This window comes from Phoenix dactylifera, chromosome 9 (assembly GCF_051530095.1).
Source record: "Phoenix dactylifera cultivar Ajwa chromosome 9, Ajwa_hap1_PhDact_Kaust_v1.1, whole genome shotgun sequence".
NCBI lineage: Eukaryota > Viridiplantae > Streptophyta > Magnoliopsida > Arecales > Arecaceae > Phoenix > Phoenix dactylifera.
This window is the reverse complement of record NC_143198.1, coordinates 30,466,551-30,487,676: the sequence shown is the minus strand read 5'-3', so window position 1 is coordinate 30,487,676 and position 21,126 is coordinate 30,466,551. Positions and strand designations below refer to the sequence as shown.

At 38.9% G+C, this 21,126-nt stretch overlaps 2 protein-coding genes across 5 annotated transcripts; one reads left to right on the top strand and one right to left on the bottom strand.

The window, feature by feature from the left end:
• Positions 1–1,305: 1,305 nt before the first annotated feature.
• LOC103709000 (serine/threonine-protein phosphatase PP1-like) lies at positions 1,306–10,634 on the bottom strand. Of its 4 annotated transcripts, XM_026805347.4 has the most exons (6): positions 10,104–10,634; positions 6,151–6,710; positions 5,603–5,815; positions 4,777–4,827; positions 4,420–4,690; positions 1,306–1,583 (listed from the first exon to the last, which is right to left on the bottom strand). In XM_026805347.4, exons 1-5 carry the CDS (start codon positions 10,291–10,293, stop codon positions 4,538–4,540), a joined length of 1,167 nt encoding a protein of 388 aa, XP_026661148.2. In that variant the 5' UTR covers positions 10,294–10,634; the 3' UTR covers positions 1,306–1,583; positions 4,420–4,537. The 4 variants fall into 4 exon arrangements, with proteins under 4 accessions (XP_026661148.2, XP_008792365.4, XP_008792366.1 ...); XM_008794143.6 differs by lacking the exons at positions 4,420–4,690; positions 4,777–4,827 and adding an exon at positions 1,950–2,044; XM_026805348.4 differs by lacking the exon at positions 4,777–4,827 and having other exon boundaries at positions 1,446–1,583.
• Positions 10,635–15,177: 4,543 nt separating this feature from the next.
• LOC103708999 (uncharacterized) lies at positions 15,178–20,501 on the top strand. The gene is made up of 2 exons (XM_008794140.6): positions 15,178–16,037; positions 20,161–20,501. Exons 1-2 carry the CDS (start codon positions 15,288–15,290, stop codon positions 20,365–20,367), a joined length of 957 nt encoding a protein of 318 aa, XP_008792362.3. The 5' UTR covers positions 15,178–15,287; the 3' UTR covers positions 20,368–20,501.
• Positions 20,502–21,126: the final 625 nt, after the last annotated feature.

The following is a 21,126-nucleotide window of genomic DNA, read 5'->3' as shown; positions in this document are numbered from 1 at the left end:
CAACAATAATAGTATAGGGTCTCAGCGTGTTAACCCAAAAAAAAAAAAAAAAAAAAAAAAAGAGCACTATGCCACGTGGCACGTATTTAGAGAGGCCAACGAAACCGCTGACGAGATGGCTTCCTTTATTATCAACCACTCGAGGGACTATTTTTGAGTAGGGGAAACAGAGTTGCCCTATGCTCTCCATGATGAACTATTTTTTGATTTTTTTGGCTATATCCATACACATTATATATGATACTACTATTTTTAGAAAAAAAAAAAATCAGGACACACTCATCTAGCCAGTTTTATGTGCTTTAAGAGCAATGCGAAGGGCGCGAGGAGACGGATACAGCTCGTAAAAATAAGCACGACACAAGCATATTTGAATGCTGATTTGCCGAGCGAGCTCCAATACGAGCTTGAGGCATTTTGTGCACCGACCGACTCAGAGCATCACTAAACGAAGAGGAACTTGTATGCTTAGACGGACTCCTCAAAGCATTTTCCAGTATGCATGCAAAAGGCCTATACTTTCTGGGTCTACCTCATTGAATGGGGACTCCCACCACACCCATGGAGGTGTGGCCAAAAAGCTTGGAGGAAACAGAGTTCGAACATGAAGATCTGCCTCTGAGAGGGACAAGGCTCACAAGCCAAACATAGAGATTAACATTCTGCAAGGTGGTAAACATTGCAAGAAATCCTTGTGTCTCTAGAGTGGATCAGATTTCTGACTTCCCATGTCTTATAGTGAGAATCAGATTTCTGATGTCCACCATTCCTCACTGACGACTTGGCAGGGCTCTTCTCTGATGAAGCAAGCTGGGAATGACCTGCATGAAGACCAGAAAAGCCACATGCTGGGCATCAGTCGCATATGCAGGCCATCAGCTGTAATAACATGCATCCAAGTGAATTAAACAACATTAGATCCTGTTCAGAAAATCAGTTCCAAAACAAGTGAATTGAATAACCCCATTACATGCTCTGCACAAAATTATTCCAGAATGGATGGAAAGACGGGTGGCCTCAAGGCTTCCGGGTGCTTGCAAAAGGTAACCAAAAGGAGCTGGCTCATGAAGGCTATGCTGCGTATATAGTGTTTCTTTTTGTGGTGCCATCTGGATTCTTTTAATTCCTTTCTGGCTGTACAAGTAATTTAAATTGTTGAGATCATTGCTTGTCAAATTGCAGTCATTCAGAGCCATCGCCGTCTAGGTCCATATCCCATAGACCATGGAAAAAGGTGTGATGCTATGAGCGCATCCCACAATATCAGAAACCAAAGTGCCCAATTGGTGTAATCTAGAGCACATCTGGTGCAAACAATGAAATTATATACACCATACAATTTGATGATAACATTAAACAACCTTTAATTTTCACACTTTCAAGCCAGAAGTTTGGCTAGTTGCCAAAAAAGGCCTCTGCCTCTTTAATTGAAACAAGGTGCATTTTTGTCTCTTATAGGGGGGCAAAGCACTAAATTCTCCACTGTGTGTAGGAATTCCAAAGAGCTGAATATGGTCTCCTGCATCTTCCAAAAACATACATCTACAAGAGCTAGCATGCCTCATCTCCTAACCTTTTCCACCCTGACAAAAGCACATACTAAAGCATTAGCTTGAGCTCGACTACAGTTGATTTGATATAATATTTAATCAAGTTCAACTGGAGCTTATCCACTTGAGCAGGATATGAAAATGAAAATGGAGATGGAACAAAAAGCAATGATGCTAGACTGAAATGATTAATCCTACTTATGGCATGGAATACATTACAGGCGTATAATTATTCATATATGAATAGGATTATCCTTAATAAATGGACAGAAAGCAAAAAATGCCAATTGGTGTACTGATTTTTTTTTTCATATTTTTAAAATGCTAATTGGTGAAATTAACCTTGCTAAGACACTGTAAAGGTCAACAATGATATTTCTTAACTAAATAGCTAGATACCGTCAAAACCCTAGAAGCCAAAAGCGAAAGCTGGAGCAGATTTGGGCACAATGGCAGGGAAGCATCATTCCAAAAAATTGAAGAAGTGGGGGCATCTAAAAAACAAAGAAACTTTAATAATTAGAACTAATGCGTATGAGATTATCAAGAAAAACAAATAAAAACTTCTGATTTGGTACCTTTACACAAAGTGAATATTTGGTAGAAATTTATTGGAAGGGCAAAAAAAAAAAAAAAGAGAAATATCTACAATCAGTTTTCACAAAGATCTGGAAATCATCATTAACCAATTCATTGAATGGATAAATTCATTAAAACCAGATAACCAAAAAAAAGAGGTGAGGCTGATCAAATTGTATGATAAAGCACTGAGCAATAATGAAGCATAAATCCCAAAAGATATCCATATGGAGTGCAAACAACAAAACTACCTTAATAGTTTGAAGAAAAAATACAGCACCATGTGCACATTTTATTTGGCAATTCTATTTTAACGAAACAATTTTGTATTGATAAACAATATTAAAAAAATAGGTGAGTATTGGTAATAGTAATAATTTACAGAGAGGACAAAAGAATGAAAATCTGTCACATAAACCCAAAAAGATATATATACAATGGATCAAAGCGACATACTGCATGCAGGAGGTTTGTCTAACAACATTGTCCTAGGAAGAGGTATTTCAACAAAGAATTAGCCTTTCTAAGCACATGGGATATTGGAGTAATTAAAGATACGACTCAGTTTTCAAGACATCTAATTTCCTTTTGCCAAGCAAGTTCCCTGATCCGTGCACTAGCCATGATGAATAATTTCAAAAGGAAAAGTCAAATATGTTCTCAAGGTAGGTTCTTAAGACTCCATTTGACATCTTCACTCCAAAATGGCTAAAAGTTGGGATTCTCACAAATGTGCCATTCCACATGTTTCAAGAGGAAATAAAAAATTCAAACAGTTATATTATCCTCTTCAACAATGTTTAGCCGTCCTTTTTCTTATTCTTCTTTCTCCTCCTCCTCTCTGATTCTCCTGCAACTTCTCCTTCTTCCTCAGATATGATTTCCTGACAAATCTTGTTTTTTTCCTTGATTAATCCCAAGGTCATATCATCAGCATCCGTTACACCCAGAGCTCCTACAAAACCCTATGCAGCCATAACTCACATTCACTATATGAATTTCACTAAGATGATATAAAATGAATTTTTATATGTCTGAACTAAAAATGTTAGATTTTAATCTTCCTCGTGTTTTAAAATTTCCAACCCCGTGAAACAATCAGGTTCACGGACCTTCCTCCGAATTCAAACCTATTTTAAATCAAGGCCTTCAAATCCACTGGAACCAGATATGACTAAATGGAGCTTTCTATCATAGCTTGCTCCCTCCTAGAGAAAAGTCTAAATTTTGTTCCTTTCAGTCACCGCCAAAGACATTATCATCAATTGGGAGCTCAAAAGATAATAAACCTGTTAACTAACAGAAGATATCTTCTTCCATTGAGAGGCATCTCCTAGTGAAGCCAATTTTCTCTTTAAATCCTCAATTATCAAGTCTCAAAAATGACCATAAAAGGGGAAAGCTTTTTCCCCTCCAAAAAGAAAATTGTTCCATTTCTCCACTTCCCTCATCATCACTAGAAGTATTTGGAAAAGAGATAAGTACAAAATGCTAGTTGATAGAAGTGAGTCTTGTCCATGGAGATCTTCCATCATAGAGCCCGATTCCCTGAACAATCTCTCAGCTTTCAGATCCCAGACAGAATTGAGAGGACAATCCAATAACGATGGCCAAAGATAAAAAAGATGTTGTCATCAATCAAGAATAACAGTGCTTACTAATTCTCATTCTAATAAAGCAAAAATAACTACAGTGTTTTTTAATTCTCCTTCCTAATTCATACAAATCACCAACATATGAGCAACTGTTGCTCTAAAATTTCATCCAAAGTAACAGTAGGTAAGATGCAATATATGCCCAGAATATGCCTAGAATTCTTAACGGCAATGCACATCAAAAAGATGGCTCTTAACCGATTTCTTAGAAACAAGATCATCATTGGCAGATGAAATATAGGAGGTAGAACACTACTAGTCGCATCAGAAGCCAAAATCATGTGCCTAGAATTTTAGTTATCAACAAAAATTTTGCCATATTTCTCCTCTATAAGTATAAGAAAAAGAGCTGATCATTTAGCCACCAAGAATTAACAATTGTAAAACACTGTCCAAAATCTTTCATGAGAATGTCATCCGCAAACTCAATATTGGAGACAGAAGGGAACCAATAGAAGCTACTGTGACAAGAATAAAATTCTTCAGTATCAACAGTATTTTGCAACATGTCCGCAACAACTTTTAAGAAATAGAGTAAAAGTTGATCAATTGGACCTAGCATCTATCATTGTTGAAGCCTTAGAAGAACCATGTTTGATATATAAAATTGTGGCATAATGTTACAAGGTTTTAACTTTTAAGTGCCAGTCTGTCTCATCCATGCTGTGTCATTCCATGCTGGTTCCACAATGGGCACAACTCTGCATCACACTACATATTGTAGGGTATTGACCTGTGCCATCCCGTATTGACCTATGCCAGTTCAGTACAGGTACATAACAGCTCAATCTCACTTGCTATTTTCACCGTGGCACTTGTTGAGCCAACCACTGACCAGCATTCCCTGTGCCAGTGGCAGTTAATCCTTGCACAATATTGCAAGAGTAGATTCACTCTGGACATTGCCTATTATAAAAGCACATAAGTTATTTATTCAAATTTTAACTGAAAATTAGAACATCAAGTTTGAAGATGGCAATGTTGAACAATACCTCATGAAAGTCACTGCTGGAAGCATTTGCATATAAATGTAGAAGGAACAACTGGATTCTCATGTATGAAAATAATTTCATTAGATTAAGAATTTCATGAAGAGAAAATTAGTTTCCTGGCACTAATATTCTCATACATCAACATCATATCTTTGTTCAAAAGAAATACTGTAAACTAGTCAAACCACTAGATCAAGAGATTCAAACACCATTGGCAATCTTTTGGCATGTTACACATCAAGTTACTGTCTTAGGTAAAAGGACCTGTCATCTGATACTGAAAACCAAATTTTTCTATATGGATGCATGCCACCAAAAATCTACATAATAAGGAATTCTAGTATCTATTGTTTAACAACATCAGCAACAATAGCATGTATGGCACTCCACAGACAAACTTCAGCCCAGTTTAAATATTCCGTAGTATAGCTGATGGCTGAGAAACTAATTTTAGATAAAAAGGAAATTTGTGATAATATAAGAAGAAAGAAGCCCTTATACAATGATTTTATGAATGAATTTGGCATGATCTGTGAGTGGAAACCTCCCTTCCTCACTGTAGTTCTCAGGATATTGTTAAGAATAGAACAAATATCATCGATATCTGAAAATAACAAGTTTCATCTTGCATAACGCAACAAATAACATAGTTGGACTAGTTCATAGCAATTGAACCATACCCATCTCATGAGAGTTCTGAAACAGCAGAAGACAGTACAAACTTAAAAACAATTTTTGGGTCACCAGAACTACAAAACCATGTTCAGATGCACTATACATTATAATTTATTCCATAAGGCAGCTTGTAGTGCAAGGATTTACTTACCTTTCTTGGAGGAGTCCCTGGTTTCAATATGTTGTTTCCAAATCCAAATCTTCCTTTCTTATCTAATGGTTTCAAGATCTGGAAAGAACAAGTCAAAGTATCATCTACACTCATCATGGCACCAGCATTGTCAAACTCCCCGCAATAATTTGGTGCAGAAAATATAGTCACCAGCTGGCGTTTTGCGAAAAACTCATAACCATCTTCCACAACCTGTTCAAACCTAAATTATCAAGCCAGATGCTCTAATATATATATACATATTAGCTTCAGCATGAAAAGGCCAACTTGGGATGAAATCATTCTCATGAGAGATAATAAGTTAGACCAGCTGCCAATTTAAGTTTTTTGACATGGTGAAGGATATAAACAGAATATGATTCCACTAGCCAATAAATACATGCTCCACCCTAAGGCAAAGGATAAAGAAACAAATAGTTTACTGAAATTAAGATTATTCTAATGAATATATAACAATTGGTCTAAATGTTTACTGGATCAACAAAAGAACTATATCAGCTGATCGGAGTTGAATTAATTATGTTTACCTGGTGAGCTCGACAGATGAGGTCCAAGTCTTGCTTCTGAAGTAACTCAGAGACTCTGTCAGGCCCAAAAGTATAGGAGACACCTCTATCATTTTCACCCCAGCCTTCAATATCTTTGTCGGGGTCAGCCCATAACAGATCACAAAGGAGGCCTTGGTCTGGTACATCCACTGGTCGAGCAATATTTCGGATCTGATCCAAGTTTTTCAAGTCAGGCGACAATCCCCCATGCATGCAGAGTATCTTCTCATCAATAAGGGCAGCCACTGGAAGGCAGTTGAAACAATCGGTAAAAACTTTCCATAGCCGAACATTAAACCTCCTCTTGCACTCATCATAAAACCCATAGATACGATTAATGGAAGCACACTCATGGTTGCCCCTCAGAAGAAAGAAGTTTTCTCTGTACTTTATCTTATATGCAAGGAGGAGACATATGGTCTCTATGCTCTGTTTGCCACGATCAACATAATCCCCAAGAAATAGATAGTTTGCCGCTGGTGGAAACCCGCCATACTCAAACAGCCGGAGAAGATCAGAATACTGACCATGGATATCTCCTGCCAATTAAGAAGTTAGGAGTGGCTATTTTAATTAGAAGACAAGCAGTACATAAAAGCTTATACATATACACAGAAAAACATGTGCACCCAGATGCATGCACATGCAAGTGTCACTCATGATTTGCCATATCAACCAGTACCGCCATGTAACAGGCCTCTCATACCATACTGGTAAGATACTCGTATGGTACTGGGTTTGATATGGTGCAAGGGCCGAACTGGCCTATACACCTTTCAGTTCTGCCTAGTTTCATGATGTATTGACCCGTACTACCCAATTTCAGGTGGCAACATATTTGAGTGTGAAAAAAGAGTCTCTCAACTCTACATTGGTACAAGCGATATACTATATTATATGGGACATACTATACCATACTAGTAATGTATGGATACAATCCCCAATACTAGGATAGCAAAACTTGACGCTGCTAGTGTGCCCCCTGCTAAGGTGCTTGCAGTATTTTAGATCTTAATGCCTCAAGTAGCAAGCACAAAAATGTTTGTGTCAACTCTACATTGGTATTGGGGATATACCATATCATATAGGACATACTATACCATACCAGTAATGTATGGATACGATCCCCGATGCTGGTATAGCAAAACTTGACGTCGCTAGCGTCCCCCCTGCTAAGGTGCTTACAGTATTTTATATCTTAATGCCTCAAGTAGCAAGCACAAAAATGATTGTGTGTTAATAGGACCCAATTCTCACTTGTTTCTGGTATATACTACTATTTCGATAACCTACTGAAGCAAGGATAACTCAGTAAAATCCAACTGCAAAAACATTATTCAGAACAAATAACCAGACACTATCAGTTGCCTAACAATATCATTTTTAAAAGTAGAGCTGAGTGATTATGATTTACGATCACAGAAAGATATTATCCCTGAACCCTAATTTGAACCTCATATATTACAATAAAACACAAGGGAAAGCTTAGATAATACTACAGCATCAACAACCCATGCATCATCCTCAGAGAATTGTGTGGCAAACAATTATTCTAATATGCACGGAAAAGATGGGCCTGCTTATTCCTTCTTTTCATGCATATGATTACAAACTAAAAGAAGCTCAAGATCTTAAGCTGGTAAACACTGAAGGAAAACTGTACAAAAAACTACACACATTAACCTCTCAGCACCTGAAGATCATTTGTAGCCCCGGTGACAAAGGTGCTTTTGCTTTAAACCTGTTGACTACATATAAGTTACATTTCATAAATTTCTATATAGTTATGAGATCCAAGACATTTTGATGCCCATACAGTAGCATCTGCATATGTTAAATCATCACCATCGAACTGTAAAGATGCTTATTTAAGAGCTTCACACCATTGCAGTAGCTCCACATTGCACTGAATTGCTCAAGAAGCATCTTTCAGAAATCAAGGGAAGAACAAGTTCATGTAGTTGCTGACGAGGTTTCCACTTCTGATGACAGGCACCTCCAAGATTCAGTAAGCATTACAAAACAGAATGAAGTTCATGGGAAAAAAACAAAACAAAACAAAACAAAAGTGTCCCTGTAAACCTATTTCATGGCTTCAGTCACCAAAGACCATAGGTGTTGAGAGGCAGGTATTGAGAGGCATTGCATACAGACACAGGAGGACACATAATGGTCAAGTCACTAGCAATTAGTGAACAAACTTTACCCGAACTTTCTTTCCTAATTGTTCTCTTCAGAATCTCCTAGCATGAGAACAGTAGTTATAGTGTTGATCTTGTTGCATGTTTTCCAGACATTCCAGCAACTTGAAAGGACTTGATTTGCTCAAATCATCACTCAAGGTTCAAATGAAGTGTAATTTTTCTTTCATAAAAAAGTAGTGCCTAAATTTGTTAGTACATAAATGTGTGTAGTACATCACATAGCTTATACAATGCAAGTTATTTGAATGATAACTGAGAGAAGAAATAGAACTTAAGCTTGGAAAAAAAACACAAAAAAGAAGGAATTTAGGAGCTCACTGGATGCCTCCATTTAAAACTTTGTTCCATATTAAAAACATAATGAGAGAATTGATCAAACAGATTTATGTAAGAGAAGGAGGGAAAATATCTCATTTAGGAGAAGAAGGAGATGAAGAAGAAGATATGACTTCGGAGAAGATTGTTTGCTTAACAAGTCTAGAATTACAAAAAGATGAATCATGTAAAACCCCAGAATTGATGAAGACCTAAACCCTAGGATAATGTATCTTGGCCTTAAACTCAATCTATAACTAAGTTAAAGTTAGAATTAAGGATATTATGTCACAGGCATGGTCTCCATGACATTGAGAAAATTAGTCCCTAGGTGTTTCACTGAACATATGGGACGTCCGCTCTTGCTATCATTTCAGAGCAACCAGGTTGATATGATGTCCGCACATGTTACATGACAGGAAAATTCCAATCCTAGACATGGAATCAATAAATGAAGAAAATGAAGGTCAAAACTCCCTGATGTGTGCACGCACGCGCGCACACACAATAAGTATCGGAAAGAGACTTGAAATAGGCATAGCGCCCAGACTCGGAGAAAATGGCCATGCTAACCCTCAACCCCTTCATGAACTGCACTGGAAAGAGTTGTCTGCCAATATCATGAAACAAAGTTGTCTAAAGATGAATTAAGATATCCTGAAAAAGATTCCAATGAGGTAGGCAAATCAAGAGCACGTTTGTCTGTTTGAAGTCATTCAGCCAGCAAAGAAAAACTCTCCTAAGAAAGAAAAGGAAATTTGATTCTCCTCCACCTAAAAATCAATATTTAAACAAGAGATCTAGAAAAGGCTAAAATTTCTCTTCCAAAGACCCCCATACAATGGCAGTGGGAACACTACTCAAGAAACCTTAAGCCTATTATGCCCCAGATCAGGGACCCGAGTAAAAGCAAGGAACTACTTTAACTATTGGATATTTGGATTTGTCGGACGAAGGGAAGAGAAACAGCAAGAAAACAGTTTTTTTGAAAGAAAAAAAAAAAAAACTTTGGAGTAACTCTTTCCTTTCCCTCAATTACTTGATCGTACAAGGGTAGTGTATAAACCCTAAAGAAAATACCGGCCTATCACAAGCACAACCAAGACAAAAGCTAAGTAAATTTTGGAGCCGATAGCTACGCCAAACAACTAGAAGGGTCAAAAATCCATCTTTTCACATCAAAGTGTTCCCACCAAAATTTCGATCCACTATGAACGGCAGACTAACGGGATACCCGTGCTACAGGCAGGCACTGCGATGAAGCAAAAAGCAACACCAAAGATTTTTTTTTTCTTTTTTTGATGTAACGGAGGGTTTCACCACCCAGTTACCCCAGAGAAGTAGAAAGGTGCTAAAAGATCATCTTTTTCAGAATCGAAACCCATATTCTAATCAAGATTTCAAATTTATTACCGCAAATCTTGATCGGCGCCTCGAGCTCCAAAAGATTAGGCTGGCTGAGGAAGATTTCCTTGGATGCGACGCAGAGCTGCCGGATCTCCGCCTCGGTCAGCTGCACCGTCTTCGTCGCCCCTCTCCCGGTCTTCGCCGCAAGAAGCCGCGCTATGATATCATCCAACAAACCCTCATCCATCGGGGGCATACTGAACCCTCCTTCCCTATTTCTCTCCCACCCCTCCTCCTCCTCCTCCTCCTCCCAGAATCCTAAACCCCGGACTCCACAGCGGCTCGTCGATCGATCCAAGGCGAGCGGGGTAAAGCACGAGGACTTCGCGGCGGCCAAGAAAGGGAGGAGACTTCACCAAAAAGAGAAAGGGATGAGATAGTGGGGGAGAATCAGTTTTTCTTTAATATATGTATAAAATGTCGCCCGTGTACTCGCGGGCATTAATGGTCGGCTTGCCGTCGTGGAAGAGGAAGATCTTTAAAAAAACGAAAAAAAGACAAGGAGGAGGGGAATGGGATCCGACCGTTGATGTCGACAGGTGGAGCTTTGGATTTGGATCACGATGATATATATCTCTGTCGTTATCTAGTGGGCCTCCTCTCCCTGTCTGCGGCGTGTGAACGGGGCGGCGGGGGTCCAAAACTGGAAAGAGAGGAGCGGACGCCAGCCGGGTGAGTGGAGACAACTTGACTTTCTTTTAAAAGCAGATTAATTAAATAAATCTATCCATGGCTATCAAAAAATAAAAAAATCTAACAACTCATGAAAAATATCTTCCACAAATCGACGGCAAAATATATCCTCTTCTCTGTAGGTATATTTAACCTCATAAGAATAAAAAATTATTTTTATTTTTAAAATTATTGAAGAATAAATATTGATATATAAAATTTTTGATCTAGAAATCCGTTTAATTATTGTCCAGGAGTCACCTTCTAAAATAGGAAAGTTTTTAAAATTTTTATTACATATAATATATCTTCCCATGCAGCATATAATTTTATTATTAAAATTATAATATTAAATAATCTAACACATTCTGCCACCGCGTGAAATAATCTGATGTCTGGTCCGATTTTTGGGGTCATTAGCTTTTTGACTTTCTCGTGACATTATGATAATTGATAGGATGGAAAGAACGGATCCGAAGTAGCTTGAAAAAAGACGTTCGAATTTTGGGACTATAGCTTTTTGACTTTCCCTTGCCATTATGATAGAATGGATAGAACGGATCCGCAATAGTTTGAAAAAAAGAAGAAGTTGGATGGTTGCGATCACGACGATTATTTTGATGAATTTTTTACTGCTCCATGCTTCCACTCAATCCTTCTAGTGAAATGGCCTACTAGCCATTGGACATTCTAAGCGTGTTCTACTGATCAATGCAGTTATTGATACATTAGTTGTTGTCACCATGATTTTATTCGTATTAGTAATTGGCTTATGACATAGAGTGCCCAAATCCTATCTCGTTTAAATTCAAAAAATCGTAGTCTCATAAATTTGTGCTTATCCATCATTGTGCACAACTTGGCTCTGATACTATATTGAGAAGAAATAATGAAGAAAAATAATTGTATTTCTTTCTAGTTTTACAATGTACAGGAGCAGCCTTTATATAAACTAGAAAGCTGACGAAATTTGATAAGACCGACTAAATTTGGTACAATCAATCAATCATATGATTTTAACACCGCATCATAAATAAGTTTGCCTCCTCCAGCTCTAAAAAATCATAGATCATTATAGGTTCATATGATGATAGCGATTAAGTGTAACACTTTATAACAAATCAGTAGCACGAGGTGCGTATCACATGGTAGCACTGATGGGAGGATGTGGTTGAGTAAAGCCAATGCTATAATGATATGTGAGATGTAAGGATGTGGCTTATTTGAATTAGGTGGCCAATAATCAAGTCTGCATCAACCATGCAAGAGTTGTAAGAGGTCTTTGCCTAAATCATTCAATATCTGATCATATTTGTTCTTTGCATCGATGCGAACATCTTGATTTGAGCTTCGAGCATAAGGTGCTTCATATCAATATCAGTCGCATGCGTGATTCTATCAACTTTCTCCAGCACGTAGAGGTAAAGGAATATGTCCATCGTTTAATAATGCTCGGTCCTCCCCGTTCCCCAAACGTATCTATATTGTTTCACAAGTGGGGGCCACGCCGGCAGGGAGAGCGAGTGAGATCGTTAAATACCGGCACACGTCACAACATGCGCAAATAAAACCTTTCTACGTTGAAACCTTCCCCGTGGTCGTCCTCGACATGCATTTTATTAATGGGCTCCTTTTTGAAAAGACTAAGGCTGGCCAAACCTAGGTCGTACAAGATTTCCAATATCAACAAAAAAAAATATTCTTTAACTGTACTATTTTAGCCCGGAGTTCTTGAAATATTTATTTTGCGTAGGTTCCATGAAAGAGTGATTCATCTCCTCTCGTGCCATGGATCGTAGATTGTGCTTTGCATAGATCTCCGAGCATTTAGAATTTTTTCATTTATCCGTCTACATAGATCTCGAAGCGACTATTGTGTAATCTAAAAGTGAATTCACCAAAAGGAAGATGAGTACACCCCAATCCTATATCATACTTTATAGATCATGAAAATTTAATAAAAATAAAAAGTTTAAACTTCTCTTTTTAAATTTTTTATTATTTATCATGCTATTCGATAGATTCGAGTTTTCCGGATTGAAAAAAAAGATGTCTTGCAAAGTTTTAAGACATGCAATGGTCACATAAGTGGTTACTTGTATGAGAAATACTAATAGTAATAATATTAGTAAGTTTTCCATCACAATAGGTTTATAGCATGGATTTACTCTAACATTTTACATTGGTTATAAATAAGCTTACTAGGCACATAATAACGATATTCCTTGATGCATTCTACTTTTACGTGATATAATTTTAGGGGATAAAACTAAAGATGAAGCTTAGCTTAAGTTGGAATTATGGAAGCTTGTATTAAAACAATGAGTTTTACATTATATTAGATAGAGATTGAATATATACAATATCGTTTTAGTAAAATTAGAAATATAAATAAAGATCGATTAAAAATAGAGAATTGTGAAGTTCTTTAGAGTGATCATTTTTGGAATTTAGGATCAGTTATTCATAGAGGAAGATTAGAAAAGATGTCATCTATAAGATTAGAGGAGATTGGATAATGGGGAAGTACAACTAAGATATAATGCGATCGCAGATATTGGCCAAGTTGAAGAAAAAAAATTATAGGATGGTCATATGACCGATTATATTTTATGGTACAAAACATTGGATAGAAAATAACACACACACACATATATATAAGATGAGTACGGTTGAAATAAAACTATTGAGATGAATGCTTGGCAACGTAAGTACGTAACAAAAGATGGAATAAGAAATGAACCAATTTCTAAAAAGATAGATGTAGCATTAATTAAGGACAGAGAAGGATGACTCAAATGATTTGGATATATATAATATAGGCGGATGATATTATTGGTATGAATGAGTAATTTGATAGATGTAGAAAGAAAGGAAAGTAGAAGTAGAAAAAAATTCATATGGGTTGAAGTAGTAAAAAAACCTTGATATGCTGCATGTTTTAAAAAGTATGATCCTAAATAGAGCCGAATGGAGGAAAATGATTCACATATAGCTGACTCGAAAAACTTAATTGACTTGAATTGAGGTGTGATGGTCAGATGAGTCATTTTGTAATGCTTGTTTAGAGAAGTTGGATGGAAGGGCCAGTCAGCAAAAATGTGAAATGACGGACCCTTTCAGATTTTTTACAGAAAGGGACTTCGAGCATAACTCGAGCAAAATTGAAAAAGTGTTGGCGTGTCGCTCTTTTTAATGCACGTGCATGGCATGTGTAAAATATTGGGAGGAAAGTCAAGGTCTATAAAAATATTCGTATTCAATGATTGATGCCTGTTTTATAATATGATTTGGGAGACCACAACAAGAATTAGTCATCAAGCAATAATTTATATGGACACAATTGATGCTGCAAAATTCAAATGTAAGCTCGAGAAGAACAAATAAATCTTTGAGATTTTCCAAATGTGAATTTAGAATGAATAACTCAAAAATAGATTACAATGATATGCTGGTTTAATCACTTTTTTTTTTTTGTACATTAGCAGCTCACACACAACGGATACTAGTACATCCCGAAGCATCAATCAGTAAAAAAAAAATTACAGGAGAATAAAAAGTTATGCTGCGATAAAGGCATGCACTGCCCCTTCCTTCAAGCTAGGCCGAGAGGGTAATAAAAACAACATGAATGACTTGTAGGTTGCTATAAACGTATGAAACTTTTAAGGTGCTATAAACAATCTTCTTACTAGGTGGAGGGAGGATTGGTGCAACTCACAATTTTGTTACAATGGATCTGTTGATTGTGGATGGCCAATTCAATGATCATGAGTACGCAAAACTTTTCATCTCCACTATAGGAGTGCCCTAAAGCATGTTCTGCCATGAATAAGCAAATAGTTTAGATCCTCTATGATTGATTCTTTAAATATTTGGAGACCTTGTGCTTGTTCATTGCCATTGAGATAACTGACAGAGATTAGGTGCCTACTATCTTTGGTTGCTCGATTTAGCAAAACATGTAAGACAAGGGCCGTCTGTTGAACTAGGGTTTCAAGTTTAAGTCTTTCGAAACAAACCCAATAAGCTGGCCAGTAACTCCTATAATACACCATATGTTGATGACTGGTTTTGTCTTTTGGGAAGTTTAATTACTACATTATAGTTGTATGTTTAGAATTTCTTTACCATATGGCAATCTGAAGATTTGCATGCTTGCGTAGATGGAAATTAATCCACTTATTCTATATTAACTTATTCCAGGATACCCGTTTTTTTATATATATATTTTTAAGGTTGGGTGTATGAAATGTCGAGTCTAGGCCCAGTTATCAGGGATCCATTTCGGAGCTAAATCCGAAAGCTTTCAAAAATCGGATCTCCTTAACGGGTTATCGGTACGAGTAACAGCCCCAGTTGCACTCCCGCGAGCTTCTCATTCCGACAAACACCCGTGCGGCCTGTCCACACTTTCCCCTATACTTCGTCCAAGCCCAAAACTAGGATCAGGGCCGGGGTTTCACCCATATCTCTGGTGATCTCCGACCCTACTTCGATGGCCGCAAACCTACTCCGATGAATCCCCCCCGAGAGCTCGAAACCCCGGTTCTCGCCGCATCCGCCGCCGAAGACCGGATGGACGGCCTCGGATTCTGGAACTTCATGGTGGCGGGGTCGATCGCCGGCATGGTGGAGCACATGGCGATGTTCCCGGTGGACACCCTCAAGACCCGGATGCAGATGCTCGCCGCCTCCTCCCCCCACCACGCCCTCGTAGGCCGGTTCCTCGCCGCCATCGTCCGCTCCGAGGGGCCCTCTGGCCTCTACCGCGGTATCGCCGCCATGGGCCTCGGCGCCGGCCCGGCCCACGCCGTCTACTTCGCCGTCTACGAGGTCTGCAAGGACCGTTTTGGTGGCAACCGGCCCGACGGCCGCCACCACCCCCTTATCCACGCCATCTCTGGCGTCCTCGCCACCACCGCCAGCGACGCTGTCCTCACCCCCATGGACGTCGTCAAGCAGCGCCTCCAGCTCCGCCGGAGCCCCTACGGTGGGGTGAGGGATTGCGTATTTCGGATGCTTAGAGAGGAAGGGCTGGGGGCGTTCTACGCCTCCTATCGGACCACCGTCATCATGAATGCCCCGTTCACCGCGGTGCATTTCGCGACCTATGAGGCGGTCAAGAAGGCACTCAATGGGATCACGCCGGAGAACTTGAACGAGGAGCAGCTCTTGGTTCATGTGACTGCGGGAGGGGCCGCCGGAGCTTTGGCCGGAGCCGTCACGACTCCATTAGACGTCGTGAAGACAAGGCTACAGTGCCAGGTATGGTCGTTGTCCTGTATTCTTCGTTCTCTCCCCTGTATTAATATGTGAATGATAGAAAATTTGCAGTTTTGGTTGCGGAAACGGGGCGAATGAAGCTTGATAATTATCAAGAAGTTTTAGACTATAGATGGAAATACACAACAATTCTGGAAGATCCTTGAATGGTATCACTGATGTCGGTATTTCTTTTTTGTTGCTGCATTAATAGAAGCAATGCACGAGGGAACAAAACTAGTGTTCTAGTGTTTGCTCTGACAGTGCATGTAATATTTTAGGGTGATGAGATCGCTAGCTCTTTTGGTGGAATTTGTTGGACTGGGTGTGCTTGTGAGTAGTGAAAAAGAATAGGATATTACACATGATGTCTAAGAAAAGAAAAAAATTGATGTCAAAAACAGTCGGGACTGAAGAACACATTACCTCAGTATGCACATTTTGCTGTGTTTTGTTAAGAGAGGATAATGAAAGGATGTGGAGGATTCTTGTCAAAATTAAACAAAAGTCTCATACTGCTTATCACAATCAAATTCAGTTAGGTGACTGGATTTAACTTTGGGTACAGCTTCTAGAATAGAGAACTGTCCCATTTGTCTCTCGAGGATGTAGTTGGTGTGGTGGTCTCCCTCTTAAAGCAAGGGTTGGGTGATATCTATATGCTGATAGTGCACTTACAATTTAAAGAACAGATCTTTTATTTTTTCTTTAGAATGCGAGGATTCAAAATTTCAAATTTTACTCATCAAGGTATACCAGATTTTCAACAGAATAAGAATCTAATTTTTTGCAAGATATAAATATGACATTTCATGAACTGGAGTTTTCTTTTTCTAAAGGGTATGGCGATGCACACGTGCTTGCATGCCTACCTGCCTTTCAAATTATCTATCTAATGGAATAGCAACGTTTATCCCACTTTAAAGATTCTCAATATATTACTTTGATTTTGTGGGAGAAGCTTATCAAATTCTCAAGGACATTGATTTAATGTCTTAAGGGCATCTTATAAGGATTCTGGTCATTGGAGTACTAAAAGGTTCAAATCTTGATATTTGATCGAACTTTAGACAACATTTTTTTTTTTTTTTAAATTTTGTCTTTCCAAAATGAAAAATCTTGGATGGATCACAAGTTGAATCAACAGAGTTTGGCCGACTACAAGTCTTATGGAAGTCCTCCATGAATTGGTGTAGAAGCCCTGAGAAATTTTGAGTTTCTGCAACAAATGGGCCTTTCGTTAAACATGTAGAGCTTGTTGTCGTATACAGAGGCATACTATCTCTTATGCAGTTTAAAGTCAAGCACTGAGCATTGCTCTAGATTTTTCTAGATGAGGAGATTCACGAAGTAGTGGGACAAGAGGAAAGATTTAGTGTAGGGTCTAAATTTTTTCTCAAGACAAAATTACAGGCCAAAGGACAAAATTCAAGCACAACCCTGTATCCCAAATTAGTGTATTAAATGTGGGTAACGCCTGTGCATTTAGCTTTTCAAAAGATCCTTTTGATTTGATCAATCTTTTATTGACAAAGAACAATTAATGAATAAATATAACAGCAAGAACCTTGTTACCATCATATTTTAGATGTGTCTTGGCTCTACCTTTACAACTAGATCGGTGTGGAATGCAAACCATCAAAGAAGGCCAGCTAGGAGGTATCTTGTCACATATTTGCTAAACATTGTTTGTGGGTAGATTGAGATTGCAGATGCATATGCTAATGCACTTAGAAACTTTATCTCCAAGTAGCTGTACCAGCTTGTTTCTAGATCCATATGACAAGAGAAAAGGAGGCTGATGATGCACATCTTGCAGCTGATTTTGTGGTCAAAGTGGCAAAGTTTGATTGCCTCTAGGTGTGAAAGTATTGAAGACACGAATATATGGTTTATATCAGCCCATGTTATAATTGCATTTTTGTATGATGAATCAAGTTTTGGGTGGTGCATAGTTGCTGCTTGCTTGTATGGGAAGTATTTGAGTTCAGGTAGTTCTAAAAGCACTCTATTTTTCTATAGGTATGTGTGCACGCGCACGTTTTGCGCGTGCGCACATGCCTACTTGCTGCTTGCTTGTCTTTATATCTAGTTCTGTCTCCATCTGTATGTTTATGTATATGTGTTTAAGTATTGTTTGTTGTGTTTATGTGCTTAAACTGTATATCAGTACAATTTTTGTCCAAGATAAAACCTTGATGAGATTAGATATCTTGAGAACATTTCTTCTGTATGTTGTGAATTGTTGTAGGACAAACATACAGTGATGCCTTGAAGAGGAAAAAAGCAAGATGAATATGGTATACTGTGGATTAAAATATTAGGTAGTTAAGAGAGCATATGCAACATAAGCTATTATGGGCATGCCGAGGAGATATCTCTTATCAAAGGCTTGCCGGACCAGTACTAGAGTTTGTATCGGCCGGTGACCGGTCCGATACGGTATTGGTACATATGGTACCCAACCGGGGTGTATCGAATCAGGGAGAGGGAGATGGGGAGAGAGAGAGAGAAGGAGAGGGAAGAAGAGAGAGAAGAGGGAGGGAGGAGAGGGGTCTTATGGAGAGTGGGAAGAGGGAGGATAGGGAGGAAGAGAGAGAGAGGGGGAGGGAGGGGTGGGAGAGAGAGGGGGGATATGGAGAGAGGGAGGGGGTTTGTGGAGAGGGGAAGAGGGAGAAGGAGAAGGAGGGAGAGAGAGAGGGAGGGAGGGGGCTTACCGAGAAGGGGAAGAGGGAGGAGAGGGAGGAAGAGAGAGAGGGAGGGGAGAGAGAGAAAGAGAAAGAAGGACTTATTTCGGTGTTAGTCAATGTCGGTCGACATCGAAGAGGGGAGAGAGAATGAGAGCGAGCAAGAAGTGAGCAGGCGAGCGAGAGAGAAGAGAGAGAAAGCACTTTTTTGAACCTTCGATTGAACACAGGGGGAGGGCATGGTTTATAAACCGAACCGACCCACCGAACTGTTCCAATTTAGCGGTGGCTCAGTTTAGTACGGGATGAATCGCCTCGTTCGGGTCGGTTTGGAAAACGGTACTTTTATCCACGTTGAAAGGTCAGAAAAGAGTAGACTTGAAGAGAACTTGGATGAATACATAATAGTGATTGTCTCCGAAAGACTTTGCATTGGATAGAAACCAACGACGAGATGAGAATGTAAATAAGATGGGCTTGTATCTCCTGTTAGTGGGTTTCATCTTTTCTAGTTCCGTTTGGGGGAGGGATGCATCATCTTGCAGTGGCACTGGGAAATGGTCTGGTACTTGGAGGTTTGTAAGCAATGCTCTTAAACAATTGTTTAACTTTTGAGTGGTATTCTGGCACTATCTAAATTACCTTTTTTATGCCAAAAACCTAAAGAACTTAAAAGCTACTGTAGATAGCTTAATAAGAATTGTTTTTCAGATGAGACTATAATCATCCTCTGCCTGCTTTGATTTTTTTCAGCCAGTTATCTTTAGTACTGAAGGTTTTTAGCTTGTACATACATGACAAAGAGCCTGGTTATCTTCTATATTATTAGCCTTTTGTTTCCCATCCATGCAGACATGCATGTCATCTCAATAAGTAATTCTATGGTGCTCATGTTACAATTCTATTGCTATGTGGCATAAGGAGATTAGTGTAATTCACTGAAGTTGTTGCCAAACACTGGAAGTTGGTTGACTACAAAATTGCTAGATCAGCATTTGTGGGTCTTATGAACTTCTCATGTGCGCATAATGGGTGCCTTGAAGCATTTTGCCACCTCTGTTATCTAACTAATTCTGTCCCAATTTCCTGTATGTCATGCTTAATCATGTATGCTTTTGCAATTCTACTTTATTTTCTTCTTGCTGGGAAAGGACACAATGTTTTCCAAGACGTAAGTTATGATGTTCTTCGGGGTAATCCATTGTTAACAACTGTTTCATAATTAACTTTTGAAATCTCCAAGGTTGTTCCCTTCTAGCTCCTTTCAAATCTTAGTAATGATGTCAACACATTTATGCTTGAATGAGGCGTCATCTGAAGCATATAAGCTGCTTGGGGTGCAGTATTTTATGCTCGTGGGTAATTTGTTGAGATGTTTCGTATTCATAGGCTCTCCTCATGACAAGTTTCTCATAGTTATCCTACGTGTCTCTCTGCAGGGTGTTTGCGGTGCTGATACATTTAGCAGTAGCTCAATTATAATGGCTATTAAGAAAATAGTAGCCAAAGATGGACCTCGAGCTTTAATACAAGGTCTGAAGCCCAGAGTTCTATTCCATGCTCCAGCTGCTGCCATTTGTTGGTCCACATATGAAGCCATGAAAAGTTTCCTCGAGCGTTGTTCTCATGTGACATCTCTACCCTGATGCAGAATAGTTGCCTGCCGGTCGTCCCAGCTATCCAATAATTTTTTTGGTTGCTCCTGGTAGACCACCAGCTGTGACAGTTCAGTTTTGTTGGAACTGGGAGATGTTGAAATTCACAAAGCTTAAATTTATCAGCTTTTTGGTGCACCACGAAGGCTCTTGCCTGATTATTTTTTTTTTAATCTTGAAGTCTAATTATTTATATATATTTCATTTAATGTGATGAACACAAAGGGTCCAATGCATTTAGTTGCAAGAAGTCCAGTTTCCCTCATCAGCTGTGCCTGAATCTTAAGAGTTAAAAGCTTGATGGTTTGACTGAAAACCTGGAGAACAAATGCGTTGAACAAAGGCCATGTATGAGCCTCTGCTAGCAACATTCTTGAACAAAGGTCAAAATTTCATCTTTCAATGCTGATGACTGGAAAACTGTTTTCTAAGACTGCTAAGCCTCAGCAGCCGTGTATGCCCTCTGAGGAAGTAAGTAGGGCTTAATTTAAACACGGCTGTCACCGGATACAGATGGCTTACGTGCGAAGCCTCTGATGGATCACCTCTAGTATCAGTCTACATGTTGGTACAGCGAGAACATCACAAGATAAGAGCAGCCATGTGGCAAGTATTAGTAGGAAATGCCGCCAAGTTGTTGGCCAAATCTTTTTAAGCATGCATACCGGAAGGCACTCCATGACCTAGTCCGGGAAGCGGATAAGACCAGAGGTGCATAGCAGACTTATCCTATCCTATCCCTGGTATAAG